Source organism: Moschus berezovskii, chromosome 14 (genome assembly GCF_049115385.1).
Source record: "Moschus berezovskii isolate FMDL1 chromosome 14, NW_MosBer_1.0, whole genome shotgun sequence".
Lineage (NCBI taxonomy): Eukaryota > Metazoa > Chordata > Mammalia > Artiodactyla > Moschidae > Moschus > Moschus berezovskii.
The window spans coordinates 20,534,745-20,562,685 of NC_142473.1; the positions used below are offsets into that span (position 1 = coordinate 20,534,745).

Genomic DNA, 27,941 nt, shown 5'->3' on the forward strand with positions numbered 1-27,941 from the left:
CTATCCAAAAGTTTTGTTCATGTGTAATTTGATTAAGACTTGCACTTATAACTTTAGATTGTACCCCTTCCAAAGTAGTCTCCCAACCAGATGTTAGTGCTCTAGAAATTGCTGCAAATGAATATACCGAAGATGTCCCTAGCGGTGCCGACAATAATCTGAAATTGTTCTGGCTTCAAGTTAGATGTGAAAGAGTTAACATTTGCAAGAGCCAGAGGCAGGAAAAGACTGACTTCGGAGCCTGGTAGGTCCTCCTCAATTGGGCACTCCTAGTAATTATGCGACGGAGAAGGCAATGGCAAGCCACTCCAGTACTATTGCCTAGAAAATCCCATGGATGGAGGAGCCTGGTAGGCTGCAGTCCGTGGGGTCGCTAAGGGTCAGACACGACTGAGCGACTTCACTTTCACTTTTCACTTTCCACTTTCACACATTGGAGAAGGAAATGGCAACCCACTCCAGTGTTCTTGCCTGGAGAATCCCAGGGACGGGGGAGCCTGGTGGGCTTCCGTCTATGGGGTCACACAGAGTCGGACACGACTGAAGTGACTTAGCAGCAGCAGCAGTAATTATGCGAAGAGTTGACTCACTGGAAAAGACTCTGATGCTGGGAGGGATTGGGGGCAAGAGGAGAAGGGGATGACAGAGAATGAGATGGCTGGATGGCATCACCGACTCAATGGACATGAGTTTGAGTGAACTCCGGGAGTTGGTGATGGACAGGGAGGCCTGGCGTGCTGTGATTCATGGGGTCACAAAGAGTCAGACACGACTGAGCAAATGAACTGAACTGAACTGAACTGAACTGAGTAATTATGGAAAAGTACTTTAAGTCTTATAAGCTGGTTCCGTGACAAACTAAGAAGAATGAATTGTTACACTCTGTTGATCATACAGGTCTTGGAATTAAAAGAAAAGAAATAGAACAGAAACAGATGTAGAACTTACTGTAGAAGGAAAAGCTCAGAGTGAAAGAGAAGATTATAGATTGCTAAATCCTGCAACATCATATAGTGACTGGCTTTATTCCAGGCTAGCTGTTTGATGTGCACAAACATAGATGTTCCACTGCCTTTTTATGTTTCTTTGTAGTCAGGACACAAACCTAGTCATAGCATCCCAGACAGTGAAATTTCTTCCTTTCTATATGCCATTTCCCTTATCTCCTGCACAAGCACTAAGATACCTCCCATGTTTCCATACCACTTTCCTATGGTAACTCATGCAGACTGCCATCGTTCCTCTAGTTCCATATCTTTAAATATCCATATCTTCATTCCCCTGGGCTGTACCTAGCAACCCAATCAGAGCCCCGAAGCATTTGGGGTTGACTGGCTCGAGTGAAATGGGCTGTTATCAGTGGAGCATCCTCCCTGGAACTCCTGGCCAGAGGTATCCTATGGCCCTACTAGGACCAGACCTCAGACCTTCTTATCTTACCACAATCCTGCCACAGTCACTAGCTGAAGCTATTAGGTGTCACTTTCAGAGCTCCAAAGAGCTCCAGCACCACAGTCCTTTATGTCGTAACATAGAAACAAATTCAGCTTGAGGCAAAGTGATAGATAAGAAGTGATTTATTAAAATAGGATGCTTGTAAGGTTTACTAGCAGGCAGGCAAGTGTTGCACTTCCCCGAGTACTCAGTGGGTTACAATTTTATAATCAAAGGAAGAGAGAGGAGGGGGGGAAAGAACTTCTTTGTCTTTCTTGACTAGATGTCACATTTGCAATATCAGTTCCTCCCCCAGGGAGGGCAGGAAAGTTCACTTGTCCCTATACGGTCAGGCAAGGACTATCATAGCACTTTGGAAAATATATTTTCAGGTCTTTCATTTTGAAAACTCACCTTTCCATAAATGATAGTTTTTGTGTGTGTGTGCACAGAGCTTGTTTTGAGGGTCATTAGCTTGATGATACCATTGGGCAGATTGCAGGCCTTATTTTCTAGTATCGTTTTATTGCTTGGGGGGCACTGTTTTAAGAATATATCTTAGGGGCCAAAGAGCATGTTCAGGTGGTTATAAACTCACTGAGCTCGTTGGGCAGGATGTAGGCCCCATGCCACCATTATTTTATGCTTTGGGGACATGCCTCATGCCTTCTGTTCCATGGTTTTGTTCCTAAGCAAGTTAGGTTGATTTTATTGTTAAGCAAGCCAATCTGACTTTTTTTTTTTCACTTGACTAGTTTTGCTTTATGAGTCAAGCAAGCCCACATTGTTTCAGAATTTTCCCATCTTTTTTGAGTGATCATTAGTCTGAATGTGGTCTCTCAGATCCCCAAAGAGTCCCTCTCTATCTACAATTCCCTAATCGGTTTTCTAAGTTAATTATTTTATTATCCCATTCTATCCATGTTAGTGTTGCTGGTCACAATCTTATCTCAAGTGTGGAGGCTCTTACTAAGGCCTCCCACTTGGCAATATTGAACTCTAATTTTTCTCCCTGTTTTAAAAGCACTGTTTATTTTCTCAACTTCTCAGTCACTTCTGAGGTCAGAGGTCATAATGGAAAAGCACTCTCAAATTTAGTGCTCACCTTTACTCAGGTTCATCTTCACCCATTTTTGTTGTTGTTGTTCTTCGCCTTGTGACCTGACCTACAGAGGGTTTTGTTCAGATTATACAATCTGCTCTTACTATTAACAAAATCAAGCAGGAACTTATGTAATCAAATAGGATCCTATAGGACCTTCCTGGGATAGACCCATCTCCCATATCCTCTGCTTAATTCCTCTCTGAAGTACCTAGATAACTGTATCTGATGCACATTTACTGAGTTGTTGCAGAGACACGAAAACCCCCACTAAATGTAAGACATTAAATACTTGATGACCATAAACACATAGCACCCAGGCCTACTTGAGCTTAAAAATTAATCATTTAAACCCTGTGGCACCACCCTGTTTCCTCACAATCAATAAAACAAAGAGTTATGCATGAACTGATCATATACTTTATGACACATTTCCCTCCTTACTATTGCCGTTCAGTCTTAAAGTCCTGTGCAATTCTTTGCACCCCATAAACTGCCGCATACCAGGCTTCTTTTCGTTGGATCATCAAAAAAGCAAGAAAGTTCCAGGAAAAACAACTACTTCTGCTTTATTGACTACGCCAAAGCCTTTGACTGTGTGGACCACAACAAACTGTGGAAAATTCTTCAAGAGATGAGAATACCAGACCATCTGACCTGCCTCCTGAGAAATCTGTATGCAGGTCAAGAAGCAACATTTAGAACTGGACATGGAAAAACAGAATGGTTCCAAATCGGGAAAGGAGTACACCAAGTCTGTATATTGTCACCCTGCTTATTTAACTTATATGCCAAGTACAGCATGCGAAATGCCAGGCTGGATGAAGCACAAACTGGAATCAAGATTGCCAGGAGAAATATCAATAACCTCAGATATGCAGATGACACCACCCTTATGGAAGAAAGCGAAGAACTTAAGAGCCTATTGATAAAAGTGTAAGAGAAGAGTGAAAAGGTTGGCTTAAAACTCAACATTCATAAAATGAAGATCATGGCATCCAGTCCATCACTTCATGGCAAATAGATGGGGAAACAATGGAAACAGTGACAGACTTATTTTCTTGGGCTCCAAAATCACTGCAGATGATGACTACAGCCATGAAATTAAAAGATGCTTGCTCCTTGGATGGAAAGCTATGACCAACCTAGACAGCATATTGAAAAACAGAGACATTACTTTTCCAACGGCCGTCCATCTAGTCAAAGCTACGGTTTTTCCAGTAGTCATGTATGGATGTAAGAGTTGGACTATAAAGAAAGCTGAACACTGAAGAATTGATGCTTTTGAACTGTGATGTTGGAGAAGATTCTTGAGAGTCCCTTGAACTGTAACGAGGTCAAACCAGTCAATCTTAAAGGAAATCAGTACTGAATATTCATTGGAAGGACTGATTCTGAAGCTGAAACTCTAATACTTTGGTCACCTGATGTGAAGAACTGACTCATTTGAAAAGACCTTGATGCTGGGAAAGATTGAAGTCAGGAGAAGGGGACGACAGAGGATGAGATGGTTGGATGGCATCACCGACTCTATGGACATGAGTTTGAGGAAGCTCCAGGAGTTGGTGATGGACAGGGAAGCCTGACATTCTCTAGTCCATGGGGTTGCAGAGTCGGACACAACTGAGCAACTGAACTGAGAGAAAATGTGATAAAAATGTGATTTTTAGAGTTAGCTAAGTAACTCTAAATAATAGTTAAATGATATTTTAAGAGATATGAGAGCATTATATGTGTTTCAATTGCTTACTTTTTTTCCTTCTTAATCGAACTTAAAATTAATCATTGATTTTATAATTTGAAAAGTCTTGATTCTATGAAATGCAGTATTTTTCATCCAATAGTAAAAGAGAATGAGTAAGCAAAGGGCAAAAAATTTACACAGGTTTTAGGATATTCTTAGTATGTCCTAAAGTTGTAGCAGGCCACGGGCAAAGCTATGAGGTAAGCAAAATGTACCGTTAATTTTTGTTTGTTTGTTCTCAAATGGAAAAGCAGGTTAATGCAATCAACGTGTAAAGGAGTTGGAGTGCAAAGACTCAGATTTTAGTTTTGCTCCAGTAATTGCTAGGTTTGAAAACTAGTGTGATTCATAACAACTCTGATTTTTATCTGGAGGTAATAATATACTGGCTTTACGTTCTTCAGAAAGTGGTTATTTTAAAAGCACATTAGAAAACCACTCTACAATATTCAGTTCAGTTCAGTTTAGTCACTCAGTCCTGTCTGACTCTTTTTGAACCCATGATCACAGCACTCCAGGCCTCCCTGTCCATCACGAACTCCTGGAGTTCACTCAAACTCATGTCCATCGAGTCGGTGATGCCATCCAGCCATCTCATTCTCTGTTGTCCCCTTCTCCTCCTGCCCCCAACCCTCCCAGCATCACACTCTTTTCCAGTGAGTCAACTCTTCCCATGAGGTGGCCAAAGTATTGGAGTTTCAGCTTTAGCATCAGTCCTTCCAATGAACACCCAGGACTGATCTCCTTTAGAATGGACTGGTTGGATCTCCTTGCAGTCCCAGGGACTCTCAAGAGTCTTCTCCAGCACCACAGTTCAAAAGCATCAATTCTTCGGCGATCAGCCTTCTTCACAGTCCAACTCTCACATCCATACATGACCACGGGAAAAACCATAGACTTGACTAGACGAACCTTGGTTGGCAAAGTAATATCTCTGCTTCTTAATATGCTATCTAGGTTGGTCATAACTTTCCTTGCAAGGAGTAAGTGTCTTTTAATTTCACGGCTGCAGTCAGCATCCACAGTGATTTTGGAGCCCCCCAAAATAAAGTCTGACACTGTTTCCACTGTTTCTCCATCTATTTCCCATGAAGAGATGGGACCAGATGCCATGATCTTAGTTTTCTGAATGTTGAGCTTCAAGCCAACTTTTTCACTCTTCTCTTTCACTTTCATCAAGAGGCTTTTTAGTCCCTCTTCACTTTCTGCCATAAGGGTAGTGTCATCTGCATATCTGAGGTTATTGATATTTCTCCCGGCAATCTTGATTCCAGTTTGTGCTTCTTCCAGCCCAGCGTTCCTCATGATGTACTCTGCATATAAGTTAAATCAGGATGACAATATACAGCCTTGATGTACTCCTTTTCCTATTTGGAACCAGTCTGTTGTTCCATGTCCATTTATAACTGTTGCTTCCTGACCTGCATATAGGTTTCTCAAGAGGCAGGTCAAGTGGTCCGGGAATCCCATCTCTTTCAGAATGTTCCACAGTTTATTGTGATCCACACAGTCAAAGGCTTTGGCATAGTCAATGAAGCAGAAATAGATGTTTTTCTGGAACTCTCTTGCTTTTTCCATGATCCAGCAGATGTTGGCAATTTGATCACTGATTCCTCTGCCTTTTCTAAAACCAGCTTGAACATCTGGAAGTTCACGGTTCACGTATTGCTGAAGCCTGGCTTGGAGAGTTTTGAGCATGACTTTACTAGCGTGTGAGATGAGTGCAATTGTTCGGTAGTTTGAGCATTCTTTGGCATTGCCTTTCCTATTAACTGATATTGGTCTTTTTTTTTTCTGTTGTTTTACATATAAAAAGGGAACTCTGATATATTTGTCTAGAGGAAATAATATGGATGGAGATTAATATATTGTTATCTATCATTCCTAAAAATTATTCCCGCTATGGCTGAACAGTTATAATCTACAGACTACTTTAGCCAAACATTTCAGTATCCAGAAGTTAGAGTATTCAAGTTTGGGCATCACACTGCCAAGGTCTTCCTTCTCCTGGCCCTTTATCCTTACTCTTTCCTTCTGGCTTTTAAGGACCATGTTTCCTGTCCAGCTCCTCCTCCTTTCCCAGTTAGTACCCATTGCTAGTCCCCCATCACTCAACTTACTGGCTCTCTCATTAGGAAGACATGGTATGTATGCTCTATATCTCTTTTCCCCTCAAAGCCAGTCTTTCTGTGGCTTCATTCTACTATTAATAAAATAGCTAATATCATAACTAGACTCATAACTTCATCTTATTTTGATAAAAATTATTTCTTTAAAATTATCTGAAGCAGTTCTTTTATAATCTTTAAGAAGCATTAATGGAAATGAGCAGATATTGCACAAAGGGTAGAGGCTTACAGTTATAAATTTAACATAAGGAAATCTAATATATAGCGTGGTGACTTTAGCTAATAATACCAAATCATATATTTAAATGTTCCAAGAGAGTACAGTTATTCCTGGGTATCTGCAGGAGATTGTTTCCAAGACCCACTTTGTATATAAAATCTGTGGATATTCAATTCCCTTGTTAAAATTATGTACTGTTTGCATATAACCAATACACACCCTCCCGTATACTTTAAATCATCACTGGATTATTTAATATTATCCTTTTAATTAAGCATTTTATTTTGTACTGGAGTATAGCTAATGCACAATTTTGCGAAAGTCTCAGGTGGATAACAAACAGACTCAGCCATAAATATACATGTATTCATTTTCCCATAAATTCCTCTTTCACCCAGGCTGCCACATAACATTGAGCAGACTTTCCTGTGCCATACAGCAGGTTCTTGTTGGTTATCCATTTAAAATAGAGCAATGTGTACCTGTCCATCCCAAACTCCCTAACAGTCCCTTCCTCCATCCTTCCTTCCTGGCAACCATACAATGTAAAATGCTTTTTTTTTATTTTTTTAAATGTTTTAATTATTTTTTAATTTTATTTATTTTAATTGGAGGCTAATTACTTTACATGATTGTATTGGTTTTGCCATACACTGACATGAATCTGCCCCAGGTGTACATATGTTCCCCATCTTGAGCACCCCCCCACCTCCCTCCTCATCCCATCCCTCTGGTTCATCCCAGTATACCCGCCACGAGCATCCTGTATCATGCATTGAACTTGGACTGGCGATTCATTTCACATATGATAATATACATGTTTCAATGCCGTTCTCTCAAACCATCCCACCCTTGCCCTCTCCCCCAGAGTACAAAGACTATTCTATACATCTGTGTCTCTTTTGCTGTCTCGTATACAAAGTTATCGTTATCATCTTTCTAAATTCCATATATATGCGTTAGTATACTGTATTGGTGTTTTTCTTTCAGGCTTACTTCACTCTGTATAATAGGCTCCAGTTTCATCCACCTCATTAGAACTGATTCAAATGTATTCTTTTTAATTGCTGAGTAATACTCCATTGTGTAAATGTACCACAGCTTTCTTATCCATTCGTCTGCAGGTGGACATCTAGCTTGCTTCCATGTCCTGGCTATTATAAACAGTGCTGCGATGAACATTGGAGTACATATGTCTCTTTCAATTCTGGTTTCCTCGGTGTGTATGCCCAGGAGTGGGATTCCTGGGTCATATGGCAGTTCTATTTCCAGTTTTTTAAGGAATCTCCACATTGTTCTCCATAGTGGCTGTACTAGTTTGCATTCCCACCAACAGTGTAAGAGGGTTCCCTTTTCTCCACACCCTCTCCAGCATTTATAGCTTGTAGACTTTTGGATAGCAGCCATTCTGACTGGAGTGAAATGGTGCCTCATTGTGGTTTTGATTTGCATTTTTCTGATAATGAGTGATGTTGAGCATCTTTTCATGTGTTTGTTAGCCATCTGTATGTCTTCTTTGGAGAAATGTCTGTTTAGTTCTTTGGCCCATTTTTTTTTTATTGCAGGCTAATTACTTTACAATGTTATATTGGTTGGTTTTGCCATACATTAACATGAATCCTCCCCGGGTGTACATGTGTTCCCCATCTTGAACCCCCCCTCCTACCTACCTCCCTATCCCATCCCTCTGGGTCATCACAGTGTACCAGCCCCGAGCATCCTGTCTCATGCATCGAACCTGGACTGGCAATTCATTTCACATATGATAATATACATGTTTCAATGCTTTGGCCCATTTTTTGATTGGGTCGTTTATTTTTCTGGAATTGAGCTGCAGGAGCTGCTTGTATATTTTTGAGATTAATCCTTTGTCAGTTGCTTCATTTGCTATTATTTTCTCCCATTCTAAAGCTGTCTTTTCACCTTGCTTATAGTTTCCTTTGCTGTGCAGAAGCTTTTAATTTTAATTAGGTCCCATTTGTTTATTGTTGCTTTTATTTCCAGTCCATTTACATTTACACAATGGAGTATTACTCAGCAATTAAAAAGAATACATTTGAATCAGTTCTAATGAGGTGGATGAAACTGGAGCCTATTATACAGAGTGAAGTAAGCCTGAAAGAAAAACACCAATACAGTATACTAACGCATATATATGGAGGTGGGAGGTGGGTCATGGAGGATCCTGCTGTGATTTATGTCGGAGAGAGTTTTGCCTATGTTCTCCTCTAGGAGTTTTATAGTTTCTGGTCTTAAATTTAGATCTTTAATCCATTTTGAGTTTATTTTTGTATATGGTGTTAGGGAGTGTTCTGCTGCTAAGTCACTTTAGTCGTGTCCGACTCTTAGTGACCCCATGGACTGCAGCCCAGCAGGCTCCTCTGTCCATGGGATTTTCCAGGCAAGAGTACTGGAGTGGGCTGCCATTGCCTTCTCCAAGGGAGTGTTCTAGTTTCATTCTTTTACAAGTGGCTGACCGGTTTTCCCAGCACCACTTGTTAAAGAGATTGTCTTTTCTCCATTGAATAGTCTTGCCTCCCTTGTCAAAGATAAGGTGTCCATAGGTGCATGGATTTATCTCTGGGCTTTCTATTTTGTTCCATTGATCTATATTTCTGTCTTTATGCCAGGACCATACTGTCTGGATGACTGTGGCTTTGTGGTAGAGCCTGAAGTCCGGCAGGTTGATTCCCCCAGTTGCATTCTTCTTTCTCAAGATTGCTTTGGCTATTCGAGGTTTTTTTGTATTTCCATACAAATTGTGAAATTATTTGTTCTAGCTCTGTGAAAAACACCGTTGGTAGCTTGATAGGGATTGCATTGAACTTATAAATTACTTTGGGTAATATATTCTTTTTCACAATATTTATTCTTCCAATCCATGAACACAGTATATTTCTCCATCTGTTAGTGTCCTCTCTGATTTCTTTCACCAGTGTTTTATAGTTTTCTATATATAGGTATTTTGTTTCTTTAGGTAGATAAATTCCTAAGTATTTTATTCTTTTCGTTGCAACAGTGAATGGAATTGTTTCCTTAATTTCTCTTTCTATTTTCTCATTATTAGTGTATACGAATGCAAGGGATTTCTGTGTGTTGATTTTATATCCTGCAACTTTACTATATTCATTGATTAGCTCTAGTAATTTTCTGGTAGAGTCTTTAGGGTTTTCTGTGTAGAGGATCATGTCATCTACAAACAGTGCGAGTTTTACTTCTTTTCCAATTTGGATTCCTTTTATGTCTTTTTCTGCTCTGATTGCTGTGGCCAAAACTTCCAAAACTATGTAAAATGCTTTTTTTATTTTTAATGATACATAGCAAATTCAAGTTTCACCACTTGAAACTTTCTGAAGTTAGATTTTTTCCCAAATATTTTTTATCCATGGTTGATTGATACTGAAGGCAAATTTTTAGATCTGAAATGTGCTGATCACAAAAAAGAAATAGTAACTATATGATGGGATGTCAATGGTAGCTAAAAGTTTTGTGGGAATGATTTTGCATTTAAAGATGTAGCAAGTCAACACATTGTACACCTTAAATATACACAATATGTCAATTATATCTCCATAAAACTGAAAAAAGCAATTACTGATTATGAGACTTTAAGAAAAGAGTGTGATGCTTTGGCCACTATTTGAGGAGTTAATTTCCTGAGGAAATATTGCTTATATTCCTCAGTCAACATGTTATAAGCATTCATTTAGTTCATTTATACCTTGAATTAATCTTGCCTCAGGGAATTCAAATGTTTCCATTAAACATAGTCAAATTACTCAGGCTCTTTAATATGATAGCTTCCAATTTTTTTACTACAACAACAACAAAAAATAAGAAAACAATGCATTTGACACAGAGCACACATTTGTGTTTATTTGTATATATAAAATATACAAAATTAAAATAAAAGCTTAATAAAGCAATGCTAAATCTTACAACTCACTAAAAGATTATGACCTACAACTTATTTAATTTTTTGGAGGATAATTGGAGGATAATTTTTTGGAGGATTTACAGTGTTGCAGTGGTCTCTGCCACACATCAATGAAAATCATTTATATATATATATATACCTTCCCTCATGAGTCTTCCTCCCAGTCCCTGCCCACATACCAGGAGTTAAAAAACACTGATTTAGAAACGAAGACCTTTTGACAAGCTTGATCACAAATATGTTTGGGAAAGAGAAAGTGTAGCAAATAATCTTAGACTGTAATTGTCTGATTTTTCCAAATCTGAATTTTCCATTTCTGTTATTTTTCTTTCAGGAACCAATTTTCTATACATGATTTTGTAGCAAATGAGTGAGGAAGGGAAAGTAAGGATATTTTTATTATAAAATCTAGTCCACATTTTCCTCCTGTCCTTTTTATGCTGTCTTTTTATCTTATCTTGGACTTCCTTCTCACTTACGTTTACTTACAAATTAGTTCTATATCCACTTGCCTTGTTCACAAATAACCCAGTTGTTTGCCATTTCTTACTTTCTGTAGTGAGACAAGTTGTTCATCCTAAATATAGAGCTTAAAGAATTTCCTGCTCCCAATATGGTTCAGTTCAGTTCAGTCGCTCAGTCATGTCTGACTCTCTGCGACCCCATGAATCACAGCACGCCAGGCCTCCCTGTCCATCACCAACTCCCGGAGTTCACCCAAACTCATGTCTATCAAGTCGGTGATGCCATCCAGCCATCTCATTCTCTGTCGTCCCCTTCTCCTCCCGCCCCCAACCTTTCCCAGCATCAGAGTCTTTTCCAGTGAGTCAACTCATCGCATGAGGTGGCCAAAGTATTGGAGTTTCAGCTTTAGCATCAGTCCCTCCAATGAACACTCAGGATTGAGCTCCTCTAGAATGGACTGGTTGGATCTCCTTGCAGTCCCAGGGACTCTCAAGAGTCTTCTCCAGCACCACAGTTCAAAAGCATCAATTCTTCGGCGATCAGCCTTCTTCACAGTCCAACTCTCACATCCATACATGACCACGGAAAAAACCATAGCCTTGACTAGACGGACCTTTGTTGGCAAAGTAATGTCTCTGCTTTTTAATATATTATCTAGGTTGGTCATAACTTTCCTTCCAAGGAGTAAGCCTCTTTTAATTTCATGGCTGCAGTCAGCATCTGCAGTAATTTTGGAGCCCAAAAAAATAAAATCTGACACTGTTTCCACTGTTTTTCCATCTATTTCCCATGAATTGATGGGACCAGATGCCATGATCTTTGTTTTCTGAATGTTGAGCTTCAAGCCAACCTTTTCACTCTCCTCTTTCACTTTCATCAAGGGGCCCAATAGGGTTGTTTGCTGTCAAATCCCATTAAGTATTTTATTGTTAGGGATAATGAATTTGTTTTCCTTCAAGGAAATACTTCGTCATCATTATCATCATTGCCTAAATATGTTGCTGACAGTATGGAAAGGCAACTATAATATTTGATGTTAAAATACTTTATGATACATTAAAATTTATTAAATATTGTCTTTCATTATGCTGAACAAACTTGATAAAGATAGATAAGTGCCTTATGGAGTTAATTTTACCCACATAAAATTGAAGAATAGAAATATAAAAATATATAACCTTAATTAAGCAATGTTATTTAGTCATTTTAAAAGTGACTTTTAAAAAAAATCACTTTAGAATAATATGCTTGTTTATGCAAATATAGACAATAGACTATAATTATTTATTCCATTCACTGCAGAAAGATAACTTCTGGAGATTTATAATATACATGGACTCAAGAAGATTACAATCATGAAAGAACATTTATAAAATATAATTAAAATGAAATGTATTCTTTGAATTAGTGGAACTATCTATAAAGTACATTAGTAACTGAGGAAAGAGTAAATGTTTTAATAAACGGGTTCAGAAAAGGAGTTCACAAAAGATGGGTTCCCTAAGTTGGATCTTGAAGGACATGTAGAGGGGAAATTATTCCAAGTGAGAGAGTAATTATGAGAAACTGTCACGATATTTTTAATCTTCCTAGCCTGCCATAATTAATTGTGACAACTCTGGCAGGTATGACATTTTCTGAATTTATAAAAAGAGGATTTTTGTCATTGAAGGAATCATTTTTTTTCCTTGCTGATTATTCAGTAGTAGGCTGACACATGTCATTGCAGAAAATGGTCTCTGATTAAATTTTACTGACTTCTAAAGAGCAGTTTTCACTGTAAGGCTGTATGTTTTTCCCTTCAGCTTTCTCAATTAGGACATGGTCTCTATTATAAGAATAAGACCTTTTAAAATATACCTCTCATCAGTTTCCTGGCCAAGTTGCTCATTTACAAAGTCATACCTCCAGTCCACATAAATGAAAATTTATTTTAGGTATTCATTTGGTGGTGCTTTTTATACAAACAGGTTAAGAAAACTACAAGGATTTGAAAAATCTTCAAATTCTGAAATTGCAAAGCTCAAAGACTGTATTGTGTAGTGGCAGCAATAAAGAGCAGGACACACCAGTTCTTCCTTGCTACCTTCAGCCTCCATATCTAAATCATTACCAAGTTTAAAGAAGAACAAAGAGACATTTAAAATAATATAAATTTGTGGTATATATAATAAATTTTATTTATTTGCTTATTATGTGTCTCCTTAAGAATGAAAGCACCATAAAAGCAGAGTCCTCATCTACTATATATATTCCTCTATCCTCAAAACATAGAACAATGTGTAGCATATATTAAGAAATTGACAAATATTTGGTGAGTGAATGAATAAATAAGTGAAATAATTCACTATTGAATGAAGTAAATCTTTTCCTCTAGCAATCATAGATTTTTAAAATAGGAAGATGTTGCAATGTCATTCTCAAAAGCATGGAAGATGGGAATGAACATTGTGTGCTTGTTTAGATAGTGTAACTGAATTTCAGGTATATGATTCATTCTTTTAATATTTATTGAAAATCTATTTCTAACTGAAAAAAGAATAGACATAGTCTCTTCCCTCATAGGATGTAGATTTATATGGGGTGAGAAATGCATAAACAAGAAAGTGCTATGATACTGGCCCTTGGTATTTTGTAAAATTTGCACTCACAGTATCAACAGTTCACAAGTGAGCTCAGAACTGTGATACAGACTAAAAAAGTGTTTGCCGAGAGATGCATTTAAATCACCCATGCTGCAATGTAAGGATCTAGTCAGTGAGCTTAGATTGTTAACCATCTGCACATCCACTTGGGTTGCATTATTTCATTCTTAGATACGCATTTTGGGAAAAACTTTTTCGATGTTGTGGCATTGTGAATTCAGAGCTTTTCAAAGATTTGTTTGAATTTCCAAAGGTATTTCCTCTTCACTTCATCTCTTCAGTAGAATTTAGAGTCTATTATTGCATATTAAAATAAAGAAATGTAAAAGATATCAAGATAGCAGAGAATACACTGTCACTGTGGCTGATGAAGTATGGGAGACCGAAAGGCAGTGTGTCGGGGAAGTTTTTATTAAGAGGGAATATGAATGAATATTGAAAATTAATAGATTAAATAGGAGTTTGTCAGGTGATTTAGTTAAGGAAGACAGTACAAGCAGAAGAAATAGCATGTGCAAAACCCAGAAGTGTGAAATTATTCCATGAATTTAGAAAGCAACAGGCAGCTGGTGTTTTAAGAGCAAAAATTTATAAAGGTGGAAGTGTCAGATGAAATGGGACATTGACTAAGAGCCAGGCCATTAGGGATCATGAATTGCTTACAAAGAGATCTGGATATTATGCAGTAGGAAATTAAGAATCATTGAGAGATTCTAATTGGGAAAAACCTTATTGAGGTGAATGTATTAAAATATTTTAGAAAGTACCATCTGCAGCTACATATTGGAAGACTGAAGAACTAGACTAGAGACAGATGGACAAGTCAGGAGATTAGTGTGGTAGTCCAAGGAGAGAATGAGATCCCCCAGCTAAGGTTGAAACAGTAGGAATGAAGATGAGAAGTTATTTAGAAAGAGAAACAGGAGGTTGAATTGACAGGATGCTTCCTAAGTGTTTCAGTGTTCACAGTTTCTGAATATGAGTTGTTTCCATTTTATGGGTTTTTTCTTTGTGTTGAATCATGTTGAAATTACCTAGGCAGTGGAATACTACAAAAAGGTGACCTTAATACTATGTTCAATAGATTGAAATTTTTTCAAACCCTTCAAATATTAAGAATGTCTGCGGTTTCCATCCAAGATCAGGAAACTAAGGTCATGAAACTGAGAAGCTTATGTCATCCATTGCATATTCTCACCTTGTGTTCTTCTGTGCTTAGTCACTCAGTCGTGTCTGACTCTTTGCAAACCCATGGACTGTAGCCTGCCAGGCTCCTCTGTCCATGAGATTCTCCAGGCAAGAATACTGGAGTGGGTTGCCATGCCCTCCTCCAGGGGATCTTCCCAATGCTGAGACTGAACCCATATCTCCCAGGGATTGAACCTGGGTCTGCCATATTGCAGGCAGATTCTTTACCATCTGAGCCACCAGTAAAGACCAAGAATGCTGGAGATCCCCTCCTCCAGGGGATCTTTCTGACCCAGGAATCAAACCAGGGTCTCTTGCAGTGCAGGCAGATTCTTTACCAGCTGAGCTACCAGGGAAGCTCACTTTGTCAATGTGGGAAAATGCCAGTGGCTAGATTATTTTTCTCCTGCCTGCAATGCAGGAGACGTGGGCTCTATTTCTGGGTCGGGAAGATCCCCTGGAGAAAGAAATGGCAACCCACTCCAATATTCTTGCCTGGAGAATCCCATGGACAGAGGAGCCTGGCACGTTACAGTTTATGGGGTAGCAAGAGTCAGACATGACTGAGCAACTAAGCACACAGATTATTTTTGCCAGACTCAATGAGTCTGATTCAGAGGATTCTGAGCAGAGAAGCTCTCAAGATGGACTGATCCCCTCAGGACATCTCTTGAATTTGGTCTCTCCTTGTTAGGAGAGGCCCCTGCCTTCACTCACAATAACATGCATGTCCTTCTGTCTGCTTTCTTCTTTCCCCAGATCCTTAGGTTCTGCTAAGGAACTGACTATTGTCCTAACAGGTTTGCTTTACTATTGAGGTCTCTTTTTTTTTTCATTGTCTCAAACTTCATAACTTCTTTATGCATCTCCCAATTCCTGGTTTGTTCCCTCTGTTTTGCTCTCACCTACAAACTCTACTGTCTGCTTTAAAATTTCAGACTCTTGACTTGTCTTCAGATCCTTTGTTTCAGTTTGATTGTGAATCTTTTAAATATTTACTTTCTTCAAACTTATTCACCCAACTCTTTTTCCCCATGTTATACACGCTGGTAAGTCTGACACAGCCATGGTTTCTAGAACCAATTCAAAGCTGATATCTCCCAAATCAAATTTAACTCATATTTAACTCTCCCATCCAAAATTAACTGCCATCTTAGTCCCACCAAAAGAGAACTTATACTTTCTCTTTTACTCCTTATTTCAATTCATGAACATAGCACACTAATCCAGCATTTTGAGCCTCCTTCCTTGTAAGTCTCTTTTTAATTTTTTTTATTTATAAAATTTAATAAATGGTACAAAGCACAATGCCATAAGCATTAACAGTTAAAATATCACCAAATGAAAAAAATACTATAGAATACAGAGTTGCAAAAAAGCTACATTAAGTTATTTTACAACTGCCTCAAGCTGCAAAAAGAAAAAATAAAAAAACCCAATGCCTTACCTAAGTTATCCCTCTTTCAAAATAATGCCATTTATATTATAAACCACGAACTCCCCATCAAAAGACGGGAACTGCTTTTGTTAATTCATATATATATATGACTGTATCACTTTGCTATACACCTGAAACAAACACAACACTATAAATAAAATATAGTACAATATAAAATAAAAATAAGTAACAGATCTTTGGGGCTTTACACTGTTAGAGTTCCTATCAGAGGGATAACAGCACCACAGCCGCACTGAATCCTCGTAAAGGAGGCACACGAATGAAAGGGTTACAAGAGTTACAGGAATGAGAGCTGCTCATTTCCCAGAAACTACAGCTCACAGAAAACCAACAAAGGCACGAGATACAGACCATTCACTTATGAATGTGTAAAACTCAAGAAAGTCCACATCACTCCTACAACATGTCGAAAGTGCCTCAGAATTCACACAATACCAACTTTCTCATGGTTCTGGTTAAATTACATATACCAGTTTATAACAAATGGCAAAATCTGTAACTCTGTTCAAAGTTTTAAAAAATTACTTAAGAATAATTTCTTGTATTTCTATGCCACCTTTATAGTTCTGGTTTCTTTTTTTTAATTAGTAAATTCAGCGTGCAGGTTCTATCCCAGGCTAATTTATACACTTCCGGAAGAAACGGCCTCTTAAATCCACAGAGTGTTGAGGTGGGGAGCCCCCAACCACGTCAAATTCGTTTCACATATGATAATATACATGCTTCAATCCGTTCTCCCAAATTATCCCACCCTCGCCCTCTCTCACACAGTCCAAAAGACTGCTCCACACATTCAAGTCTCTGCTGTTGTCTCATATACCCGGTTATCATTATCCTCTTGCTATATTCCATATATATGTGTTAATATACTGTATTGGTGTTTTTGTTTCTGGCTTACTTCGCTTTGTATAATAGGCTCCGGTTTTGTCCACCTCATTAGAACTAATTCAAATGTATTGTTTTTAATCGCTGAGTAGTAATCCATTGTGTAAATGTACCACAGCTTTCTTATCCATTCGTCTGCAGATGGACATCTAGGTTGCTTCCATGTCCTGGCTATTATAAACAGTGCTGCGATGAACATTGGAGTACATGTGTCTCTTTCAATTCTGGTTTCCTCGGTGTGTTTGCCCAGGAGTGGGATTGCTGGGTCATATGGCAGTTCTATTTCCAGTTTTTTAAGGAATCTCCACACTGTTCTCCATAGTGGCTGTACTAGTTTGCATTCCCACCAACAGTGTAAGAGGGTTCCCTTCTCTCCACACCCTCTCCAGCATTTATTGCTTGTAGACTTTTGGATAGCAGCCATTCTGACTGGCGTGGAATGGTACCTCATTGTGGTTTTGATTTGCATTTCTCTGATTTTGAGTGATGTTGAGCATCTTTTCATGTGTTTGTTAGCCATCTGTATGTCTTCTTTGGAGAAATGTCTGTTTAGTTCTTTGGCCCATTTTTTGATTGGGTCATTTATTTTTCTGGAATTGAGCTGCAGGAGTTGCTTGTATATTTTTGAGATTAATCCTTTATCAGTTGCTTCATTTGCTATTATTTTCTCCCATTCTGAAGGCTGTCTTTTCACCTTGCTTATAGTTTCCTTTGCTGTGCAGAAGCTTTTAATTTTAATTAGGTCCCATTTGTTTATATTTTATTTTATTTCCAATATTCTGGGAGGTGGGTCATGGAGGATCCTGCTGTGACTTATGTCGGAGAGTGTTATGCCTATGTTCTCCTCTAGAAGTTTTATAGTTTCTGGTCTTATATTTAGATCTTTAATCCATTATGAGTTTATTTTTGTATATGGTGTTAGGGAGTGTTCTGCTGCTAAGTCATTTCAGTCATGTCCAACTCTTAGCGACCCCATGGACTGCAGCCCAGCAGGCTCCTCCGTCCATGGGATTTTCCAGACAAGAGTAATGGAGTGGGCTGCCATTGCCTTCTCCGAGGGAGTGTTCTAGTTTCATTCTTTTACAAGTGGCTGACCAGTTTTCCCAGCACTACTTGTTAAAGAGATTGTCTTTTCTCCACTGAATAGTCTTGCCTCCCTTGTCAAAGATAAGGTGTCCATAGGTGCATGGATTTATCTCTGGGCTTTCTATTTTGTTCCATTAATCTATATTTCTGTCTTTATGCCAGTACCATACTGTCTTGATGACGGTGGCTTTGTGGTAGAGCCTGAATTCCGGCAGGTTGATTCCCCCAGTTGCATTCTTCTTTCTCAAGATTGCTTTGGCTATTCGAGGTTTTTTTGTATTTCCATACAAATTGTGAAATTATTTGTTCTAGCTCTGTGAAAAACACCGTTGGTAGCTTGATAGGGATTGCATTGAACTTATAAATTACTTTGGGTAATATATTCATTTTCACAATATTTATTCTTCCAATCCATGAACACGGTATGTTTCTCCACCTATTAGTGTCCTCTCTGATTTCTTTCACCCATGTTTTATACTTTTCTATATATAGGCGTCTGGTCCCATCACTTCATGGGAAATAGATGGAAAAACAATGGAAATAGTGTCAAACTTTATTTTGGGGGGCTCCAAAATCACTGCAGATGCTGATTGCAGCCATGAAATTAAAAGACGCTTACTCCTTGGAAGGAAAGTTATGACCAACCTTGATAGTATATTAAAAAGCAGAGACATTACTTTGCCAACCAAGGTCCGTCTAGTCAAGCCTATGGTTTTTCCCGTGGTCATGTATGGATGTGAGAGCTGGACTGTGAAGAAAGCTGATCGCTGAAGAAATGATGCTTTTGAACTGTGGTGTTGGAGAAGACTCTTGAGAGTCCCTTGTACCGCAAGAGGATCCAACCAGTCCATTCTAAAGGAGATCAATCCTGAGTGTTCATTGGCAGGACTGATGCTAAAGCTGAAACTGCAATACTTTGGCCACCTCATGCGACGAGTTGACTCACTGGAAAAGACTCTGATGCTGGGAAAGGTTGGGGGTGGGAGGAGAAGGGGACGACAGAGAGTGAGATGGCTGGATGGCATCACCGACTCTGTGGACATGAGTTTGAGTGAACCCCGGGAGTTGGTGATGGACAGGGAGGCCTGGCGTGCTGTGATTCATGGGGTCGCGGAGAGTCGGACACGAATGAGCGACTGAACTGAACTGATATATAGGTCTTTTGTTTCTTTAGGTAGATATATTCCAAAGTATTTTATTCTTTTCGTTGCAACGGTGAATGAAATTGTTTCCTTAATTTCTCTTTCTATTTTCTCATTATTAGTGTATACGAATGCAAGGGATTTCTGTGTGTTGATTTTATATCCTGCAACTTTACTATATTCATTGATTAGCTCTAGTGATTTTCTGGTAGAGTCTTTAGGGTTTTCTGGATCATGTCATCTGCAAACAGTGAGAATTTTACTTCTTCTTTTCCTATCTGAATTCCTTTTATGTCTTTTTATGCTCTGATTGCTGTGGCCAAAACTTCCAAAACTATGTTGAATAGTAGTGGTGAGAGTGGGTTCCCTTGTCTTGTTCCTGACTTTAGGGGAAACACTTTCAATTTTTCACCATTGAGGATAATGTTTGCTGTGGGTTTATCATATATAGCTTTTATTACATTGAGGAATGTTCCTTCTATTAATTTTTTTTACATCTAGTCACCAAATCTTGTCAACTTGCCACCTACATATCTCTCTAACAAGTTCCATCCTTTCCATCAGCATTACCACTCAACTTCCACTAAGAACTTGTTTAGTATACAGTCTTTCTGGTCAGTCATAACCCCAAAGTAACACATAATATTCTAACACAGAAATAGGGCATGCCAATATGCCAATGTGAGTTTTGTTTTGTTGTTGCTCTTCAGTCGCTAAGTCGTGCCTGATTCTTTGCAGCTCCATGGACTGCAGTAGACCATTCTACTCTGTCCTTCACTATCTCCCAGAGTGTGCTCAGATTCATGTTCATTGAGTCGGTGATGCTATTTAATCATCTCATCCTCTGCTGCACCATTCTCCTTTTGCCTTCAATGCTCCACACCATCAGGGTCTTTTCCAATGAGTTTGCTCTCTGCATCAGGTGGCCAGTGTATCAGAGCTTCAGCTTCAGGATGAGTCTTTCCAATTAATAATCAGGGTTGATTTCCTTTAAAATTGACCAACTTGATCTTCTTGTGATCAAAGGCACTCTCGAGAGTCTTCTCCAGCACTGAAATTCCAAAGCATCAATTCTTCACAGCAGAACCTTCCTTATGGTCCATCTGTTTCATATGTATATGACTACAGGAGAAACCATAGCTTTGAATATACAGACCTTTGTTGGCAGAGTGAAGTCTGCTTTTAAATATGCTGATTAGCTTTGTTTGTAGTAGCTTTCCTTTCAAGGAGCAACTGTATTTTAATTTCATGGCAGTCATCACAATCCACAGTGATTTTAGAGCCCAAGAAGAAAAAACCTGCCACTGTTTCCACTTTTATCCCCTTTTATTTGCCATGAAGTGATGGGCCTGGTGCCATGATCTTAGTTTCTTGAAAGTTGAGGTTTTATCCAGCTTTTTCACTTTTCTCTTTCACTCTCATCAAGAGGTTCTTTAGTTCCTCTTCACTTTCTACCACTACAGTGGTTTTACTCCTTGTCTGATATTGTTGATAATTCTCCCAGTAATCTTGATTCCAGCTTGAACTTCATCCAGTTTGGCATTTCATGTGAGGTACTCTGCATATAGACAGAGTGCCTGATGAACTGTGGTCAGAGGTTCATGACATTGTACAGGAGAAAGGAAGCAAGAGCATCCCCAAGAAAAAGAAATGCAAAATAGCAAAATGGCTGTCTGAGGAGCCCTTACATATAGCTGTGAAAAGAAGAGAAGCAAAAAGCAAAGGAGAAAAGGAAAGATATACCCATTTGAATGCAGAGTTCCAAAGAATAGCAAGGAGAGATAAGAAAGCCTTCCTCAATGATCAGTGCAAAGAAATAGAGGAAAACAACAGAATGGGAAAGACTAAAGATCTCCTCAAGAAAATTAGAGATACCAAGGCAACATTTCATGCAAAGATGGGCTCAATAAAGGACAGAAATGGTATGGGCCTAACAGAAGCAGAAGATATTAAGAAGAGGTGGCAAGAATACACAGAAGAACTGTACAAAAAAGATCTTCACCACCCAGATAATCACGATGGTGTGATCACTCACCTACAGCCAGACATCCTGGAATGTGAAGTCAAGTGGGCCTTAGGAAGCATCACTACGAACAAAGCTAGTGGAGGTGATGGAATTCCAGTTGCGTTATTTCAAATCCTAAAAGACGATGCTGTGAAAGTGCTGCACTCAATATGCCAGCAAATTTGGAAAATTCAGCAGTGGCCACAGGACTGGAAAAGCTCAGTTTTCATTCCAATCCCTAAGAAAGGCAATGCCAAAGAATGTTCAAACTACCGCACAATTGCACTTATCTCATACACTAGAAAAGTCATGCTCAAAATTCTCCAAGCCAGGCTTCGACAATATGTGAACCATGGAGTTCCAGATGTTCAAGCTGGTTTTAGAAGAGGCAGAGGAACCAGAGATCAAATTGCCAACTTCCGTTGGATCATCGAAAAAACAAGAGAGTTCCAGAAAAACATGTACTTCTGCTTTATTGACTATGCCAAAGCCTTTGACTGTGTGGATCACAACAAACTGTGGAACATTCTGAAAGAGATGGGATTACCAGACCACCTGACCTGCCTCTTGAGAAATCTGTATGCAGGTCAGGAAGCAACAGTTAGAACTGGACATGGAACAACAGACTGGTTCCAAATAGGAAAAGGAGTACATCAAGGCTGTATATTGTCACTCTGCTTATTTAACTTACATGCAGATTCCTTCATGACAAATGCTAGGCTGGATGAAGCAAAAGCTGGAATCAAGATTGCTGGGAGAAATATCAATAACCTCAGATATGAAGATGACACCACCCTTATGGAAGAAAGTGAAGAAAAGCTAACGAGTCTCTTGATGAAAGTGAAAGAGGAGAGTGAAGAAGTTGGCTTAAAGCTCAACATTCAGAAAACTAAAATCATGGCATCCGGTCCCATCACTTCATGTCAAATAGGTGGGGAAACAGTGGCAGACTTTTATTTTTCTGGGCTCTAAAATCACTGCAGATGGTGATTGCAACCATGAAATTAAGAGACGCTTACCCCTTGGAAGAAAAGTTATGACCAACCTAGACAGCATATTAAAAAGCAGAGACGTTACTTTGCCAACAAAGGTTTGTCTAGCCAAGGCAACGGTTTTTCCAGTAGTCATGTATGGATGTGAGCATTGGACTAGAAAGAAAGCTGAGCGCTGAAGAATTGATGCTTTTGAACTGTGGTGTTGGAGAAGACTCTTGAGAGTCCCTTGGACTGCAAGGAGATCCAACCAGTTCATCCTAAAAGAAATCAGTCCTGAATGTTCATTAGAAGGATGATGTTGAAGCTGAAAATCCAATACTTTGGCCATTTGATGAGAAGAGCTGACTCATTTGAAAAGACCCTGATGCTGGGAAAGATTGAAGGTGAGAGGAGAAGGGAACGACAGAGGATAATATGGTTGGATGGCATCACCGACTCAATGGACGTGAGTTTGAGTAATCTCTGAAGTTGGTGATAGACAGGGAGGCCTGGCATGCTGCAGTCCATGGGGCCACAAAGAGCTGGACATGACTGAGCAGCTGTACTGAAGTAAACTGACTCGGCATATATGTTAAATAAGCAGGGTGACAATATATAGCCTTCAGGTACTCTTTTCCCAATTCAGAACCAATCTGTTGTTCCATGTCCACTATTGCTTCTTGACCTGAATACAGGTTTCTCAGGAGACAGATAAGGTGGTCTGGTATTCCTATCTCTTTAAGAATTTTCTACGGGTTATTGTGATCCACACAGTCAAAGGCTTTAGTGTAGTCAACATAGTAGAAGTTTTCCTATTTTCCCTTGCTTTGTCCATGATCAAACAAATGTTGGCAATTTGATCTCTGATTCCACTGCCTTTTCTAAATCCAAATTTTATCTCTGGATGTTCTCAGTTCACATACTGCTGAAGCTTAGCTTGAAGGATTTTGAGCATAGCCTTGCTAACATATGAAGTGAGCACAATTGTATAGTAGCATGAACGTTCTTTGACATTGCCCTTCTTTCAGATTAGAACGAAAACTGAGCTTTTCTTGTCCTGTGGCCACTGCTGAGTTTTCCAAATTTGCTGACATATTGAGTTCATCACTTTAACAGCATCATCTTTTAGAATCTTAAATATCTCAGCTGGAATTCCATCTCCTCTGCTAGCTTTGCTCATAGTATCCCTTCCTAAGGCCCACTTGACTTCACACACCAGATGTCTGGTGAGTGACACACAATCATGGTTATGTGTGTCATTAACACTTTTTTGTACATTTCTTTTGTATATCCTTGCCACATCTTCTAAATCTCTTCTGCATCTCTTAGGTCCTTGCTGTTTCTTTCCTTTATCGTGCAGAACCTTATATGAAATATTCCTTTTCTATATTCAGTTTTCTTGAAGATATCTCTAGTCCTTCCCACTTGTTTTCCTCTATTTGACATTGTTCCTTTAAGAAGGCCTTCTTATGTCTCCTTGCTGTTCTCTGGAACTCTGCATTCAACTGGGTATATCTTGCCCTTTTTCCTTTGCTTTTAACGTCTCTTCATTTCACAGCTCTTTGTAAAGCCTCCTCAGACAACCACTTTGCTTTCTTGCATTTCTTTTTCTTTTGTATGGGTTTGGTCACCACCTCCTGACAATGTTATGAACCTCCATTCATAGTTCTTCAGGCACTCTATCTACCAGATCTAGTCCCTTGAATCTATTCATCACCTCCATAAGGGATCTGATTTAGGTCATACCTGAAAGGCCTAGTGGTTTCCCTACTTTTCCAATTTAAGCCTTGTTTTGAAATAAGGTGCTTATGATCTTAGCCAAAATCAGATCCAGGTCTTGTTTTTGCTGACTATATTTAACTTCTGTAACTTCTGCTGCAAGGAATATAGTCAATCTCTATGATTTTGATATTTACCATCTGGTCATGTCCGTGTGTAGAGTTGTCTCTTGTCTTGTTGGAAGAAGGTGTTTGCTGTGACCAGTGTGTTCTCTTGACAAAGCTCTGTTAGCCTTTGCCCTGCTTCGTTTTGTACTCCAAGGCCAAACTTGCCTGTTATTGTGTCTATCTGTTGATTTCCAACTGTTGCGTCCAGTCCCCTGTGATGAAGAGGACATCTTTTTCTTCCTGTTCATTTTAGAAAGTCTTATAGGTCTTCATAAACCAGTCAACTTCAGCTTCTCAGAATTAGTAGTTGGGGCATAGACTTGGATTATTATGACGTTGAATAGTTGCCTTAGAAATGAATCAAGATCATTCTGTTGTTTTTGAGATTACACCGAAGTACTGCTTTTCAAATTCCTTATGATTCTACAGAGGAAGTGACAAATAGATTAAAGGGATTCAATCTAAGAGTGCCTGAAGAACTGTGGATGGAGGTTTATAACATTGTACAGGAGGCAGTGACCTAAACCATCCGCATGAAAAAGAAATGCTACAAGACAAAATGGTTGTCTGAGGCAGTCTTAGAAATAGCTGAGAAAACAAGCAAAAGTCAAAGGAGAAAAGGAAAAATACATCCGTCTGAATGCAGAGTTCCAAAGAATAGTAGGGAGAGATAAGAAAACCTTCTTAAGTGAACAATGCAAAGAAACAGAGGAAAACAATAGAATGGGAAAAAAACAGAGATCTCTTCAAGAAAATTAGAGATACCAAGGGACCATTTCATGCAAAGATGGGCTCAATAAAGGACAGAAATGTTATGGACCTAACAGAAGCAGAAGAGATTTAGAGGTGGCAAGAATACAGGGAAGAACTGTACAAAAAGGGTCTTTATGACCCGGGTAACCGGGTCATAACGAGTGGTGTGATCACTCACCTAGAGCCAGACATCCTGGATGTGAAGTCAACTGGGCCTTAGGAAGCATAACTACGAACAAAGCTAGTGGAGGTGATGTAATTCCAACTGAGCTATTTAAGATCCTAAAATATAATGCTGTTGAAAGTGCTGCATTCAATATGCCAGCGAACTTGGAAAACTCAGTAGTGGCCACAGGACTGGAAAAGGTCCGTTTTCATTCCAATCCCAAATAAGGGCAATGCCAAAGAATGTCCAAACTACTGCACAATTGTGCTCATCTCACATACTAGCAAAGTAATGCTCAAAATCCTTCAAGCTAAGCTTCAACAGTACATGAACCAAGAACTTCCAGATGTGTAAGCTGAATTTAGGAAAAGCAGAGGATCCAGAGATCAAATTGCCAGCATCTTTTGGATATAGAAAAAGCAAAGGAATTCCAACTGTGACAGACGTTATTTTCTTTGGCTCCAAAATCACTGTGGATAGTGACTGTGCTCAGTCACTTCAGTGTTGTCCAACTCTTTGTGACCCTATGGACCGTACCCTGCCAGGCTCCTCTGTCCATGGGGTTCTTCAAGCAAGAATACTGGAGTGGGTTACCATGCCCTTCCCCAGACGATATTCCTAACCTGGGGGTTGAACCCCTGTCTCCTGTGGCTCCTGCATTGCAGGTGGATTTTTTACCCACTGAGCCACCTGGCAAGCAGGACGATGACTGCAGCCATGAAATTAAAGGTCTCTTGCTCCTTGGAAGAAGTGCTATGATAAACCTAGACAGCATATTAAAAAAGAAAGACATCACTTTTCCAACAAAGGTCTGTATAGTCAATGCTATGGTTTTTCCAGTTGTCATGTATGGATGTGAGAGTTGGACCATAATGAAGGCTGAGGGTCACAAAAATTGATATTTTCAAACTGTGGTGCTACGGAAGACTCTTGAGAGTCCCTTGGACAGCAAGGAGATCAAACCAGTCAATCCTAAGGGAAATCAACCCTGAATATTCATTGGAAGGACTGCTGCTGAAGCTGATGCTCCAATACTTTGGCCACCTGATGCAAAGAACTGACTCACTGGAAAAGACTCTGATGCTGGGAAAGACTGAGAGTAGGAGGAAAAAGGGGTGACAGAGAATGAGATGGTTGAATGACATCACTGACTCAATGGACTTGAGTTTGAGCAAACTCCAGCAGATAGTGAAGAACAGGGAAGCCTGGCGTTCTGCAGTCCATGGGGTTATAAATTGTCTGACACGACTAAGGGACTGAACAACAACAACTGTATTTCAGACTCTTTTGTTGACTATGAAAGCTACTCCATTTTTTCTAAGGGGTTCTTTCCCACAGTAGTAGATTTAATGGTCATCTAAATAAATTTGCCCATTCTGGTTCATTTTAGTTCACTGATTCCTAAGATCTTTATGTTCATGCTTGCCATCTCCTGCTTAATCATGTCCAATTTACCTTGATTTATGGATGTAACATTCCAGGTCCCTGTGCAGTGTTGTTCTTTACAGCATCATACTTTACTTTCACCACCAGAGGGATCCACAGCTTAGCATCATTTCTGCTTTGCCCAGCCTCTTCATTCTTTCTGGAGCTATTAGTAATTACCCTCTGCTCTCCCCAAGTAGCTTATTGAACACCTTCCCACCAGGGAGGCTCCACTTCAAGTATCATATCTTTTTGCCTTTTCATACTGTTCATGTGGTTCTCCTGGCAAGCATACTGGAGTGGTTTGCCATTCCCTCTGCCAGTGGTCACATTTTTTCCAGAACTCTTCACTGGATTGGGTGACCCTACATGGCATGGCTCATAGCTTCCCTGAGTTATGCAAGCCTCTGTGCCATAACAAGGCTGTGATTCATTTAGGGGCAAGTTTTGCTAGTTTATCTATATGCACATATATTTATTGATCACTTATTTCTTAGCCAGGCCCTGGGAAAAGGTACAAGGTTACCACAATAAACAAAATAGACATGGTCAAGTTCAGTATTCTTGATGGCTTTCTGAATCATATCAAAAGTCCTTATATTTCTTGATATCCATGATCTGCCCTTTCCTACCAATTGAAAAGAATGGGAATCTTACTTGATAAGATTCGTTATTTGCATTTTCCTATTTTTCCTCCTTGTGTTTTTTATTTACTTCCCAGTCCATGCATGGCTATATAAAAGGTAGACTGAAATGATCTGGTGAAAGAAGCTAGGGACCACTGCTGTCATTGTGATAGCCACTGGTGACTCAGGCATCTCATTAAGCATGCTAATGTCTGTCATTAGCTACTTTTTAGATTCATAAAATAAAATAATAAGTATCTTCATTTTCAGTATTTGGTCAAAGTACTCTGAAATATTTGTAAACACTTTCAATGAGAACATACTCTTTATGGTATGGTACTTTCTAAGACATTTTCAGACATTCACCTCAGTGATGTAAGGGTTCCCTGTTAGAGCTGTATACTAGAAGCCAAACACACAGAAAAATGAGGCCAATATCTACCTCTTATTGACACTACCCACTAAAATATTATGACATCTGTGTGAACAGGTATTTAGGAAGACATGTATATCCTACAATTATCAAAATTATACCAAATACTTAGATTTTAAAAGTTATTTCAGTTAGGTAAGTGTATTAGTAAAATAAAAAGCAAGTCATTTTTAGTGTAAAGTGATGCATTTCAATATGCAAATACTTAGATGGTCCCACAGGGCAGGAGCAATTGCT

The 27,941-nt window shown here is 39.1% G+C and overlaps 1 protein-coding gene across 2 annotated transcripts in view; it reads left to right on the forward strand.

The window, feature by feature from the left end:
• Positions 1-27,941, forward strand: part of GUCY1A2 (guanylate cyclase 1 soluble subunit alpha 2) — a 444,325-nt gene that overhangs the window by 335,865 nt on the left and 80,519 nt on the right. The window contains exon 8 of one of the 2 annotated variants that reach the window (XM_088843443.1): positions 21,009-21,033. The exons of the other annotated variant lie outside the window; for it this stretch is intronic. Within the exon in view, the coding sequence (XP_088699569.1) occupies positions 21,009-21,033 (25 nt within the window). The remainder of the gene's footprint in view (positions 1-21,008; positions 21,034-27,941) is intronic. 2 annotated transcript variants of the gene reach the window in all.